The following is a 1,950-nucleotide window of genomic DNA, read 5'->3' on the forward strand; positions in this document are numbered from 1 at the left end:
AAGTTTTAAGTTTAAGAAAATATATGACAAATAAATTTCTGCTTTTCAATTAATGGCTAAAAAATATGAACAGAACCTAACTTAGAGATTTCTGAGCGATTCCTTTAAGAACAAACTTTACGGAGGCAGATTGATGGCTGAATGTTGGATACAACACAAAACACGAGCTTTGATGGTGTTCCAGGTTCCGCGGTGGGTTGGACGTCTCCCATGGACAGACGGGATCTGAATCCGTCTACACCGTCTTCAGACAAAGAGAGATTATGTTCCATGTATCAACTAAGCTCCCCTTCACAGAGGGAGACGTGCAGCAGGTACAAGGCTGGAATACCGGCTCTAACTTCTATCTACTGGTTCAGCTCTTTCAATAAACTTTCTGTTTTAATAAAGAAATTATCTAGATGAAAAGTAAAAAATAGTTTTTTATTGATCAAATCCTCTTTAGCTCCAAAGGAAAAGACACATCGGAAACGACATTGTGGCTGCAGTCTTCCAAGAAGAGCCCACGCCATTCGTTCCAGACATGATCGCATCCAACTTCCTGCACTCTTATGTTCTGGTGCAGGCTGAGAACCCCTGTACCGACCACACCACCTACAAGGTAAAGGGTCGGGTTCGGGTTTGGACTTTGATTGCAACACCTTCACTCTGTTTTCATTTCCACTTCTGTTACGGGTTTGCTGCTTTGGACTGTTGCATTACTGATGACCCAGTTTCTGCCAAGCCTTAGCTGGCTGACAGGTAGCCTTATGTTGAGGACGAGAATACCTGGTGGTACACGGGGGAGTTCATGGTCGGTGAAATCAGGATGCATCTTTCACTAAACAGCTGCTGAAGCAGGCCCTTTGCAACTGACAGGAATGTAACTTAGGAAATGCAGCATAGAGTCAGAGCTTACAGATTAAAAGTCAGCTTTAATTGTACATCTATCTATACTTTTCTATGCTATCTTTGCGTTCTTCAAGCCTGTTAGGAAATCGAGAGAAGGGTGAGGATAACAACAGTGTTCACTACCGACACACTCAACACCTCCAGTCGAACTAGTTTAAATTACCATCACCGAAAGGAGCATTAAGCAATATTTACTATATCAGATACTAATAACTAAAATAGCTGTAATATGTAGGATTAAAATGGTGTTATGTCGCTCAAAATCCCTCTGAGATCTGTCTGCTTTGTTAACCATGAAAAAAAACTTTTCACTATAAAAAATTTGGCCAGTTTTCTTCCCTGACGTCACGTTAAAGCTTTTAATTAGGACCTGCAGCATTTTTTATCCCAGTATAGTGATGTGTTTCTATTCTGTTTCTCCTCAGGTGTCGGTTACAGCGAGGGAAGATGTTCCTCCTTTCGGGCCCCCCCTCCCCAACCCAGCCATCTTCAAGAAGGTAAGAGTTGATTTTAGCATTGATGTTTTTCCTTCAATACAGAACACTGTAAATATCAGTTGCAGCAAACACTTTTACGCTAAGTAACTATAGAAAGAGTACAGCTCGGCTTGCCTTTATGGTCACCACCATGATGGAGACATTTCTGTGGACCGACCAGACAGGAGGACAAACTGTTTGTTTCATTACTCACATCAAACTCAGAGTGACCTCAATATGTAGAACCAGGGAGGTTTTCCTCTCTGTTCCCAGCTTGTCAGAGAGACATCAATCTAGAAAGAACTCAAAACTTAAACATTTTACGCTCTAATGTAATTTTGTGGGAAATTACTCTGCATTAGTTCTGCAGCATTAACTATAAGATGGGGAAGCTTTTTAAAGTGTAATTAAAGTGTAAAGTATAAATAACCATTATTTAAATGAGGAAGAGTGACAGTTTATAATTGAGGAGTCAATCGAGCCACATTGACATTTTTAAGCAGTTTTAGGCCCCGTCCACACGAAGTCAAAACGAACACGAAACGCTGATATTTTCCAAAACGTTTGCTGTAAAGACGGAGAC

At 40.8% G+C, this 1,950-nt stretch overlaps 1 protein-coding gene across 1 annotated transcript in view; it reads left to right on the top strand.

Annotated features, from left to right (window-relative positions):
* Window positions 1–1,950, top strand: part of rap1gap2 (RAP1 GTPase activating protein 2) — a 100,743-nt gene that overhangs the window by 84,282 nt on the left and 14,511 nt on the right. The window contains 3 exon segments of the mRNA XM_015399489.1: window positions 142–314; window positions 446–601; window positions 1,317–1,388. Of these exon segments, the coding sequence (XP_015254975.1) occupies window positions 142–314; window positions 446–601; window positions 1,317–1,388 (401 nt within the window).

This window comes from Cyprinodon variegatus, unplaced genomic scaffold, assembly GCF_000732505.1.
Source record: "Cyprinodon variegatus isolate N-32 unplaced genomic scaffold, C_variegatus-1.0 Scaffold1018, whole genome shotgun sequence".
Taxonomy (NCBI): Eukaryota; Metazoa; Chordata; class Actinopteri; order Cyprinodontiformes; family Cyprinodontidae; genus Cyprinodon; species Cyprinodon variegatus.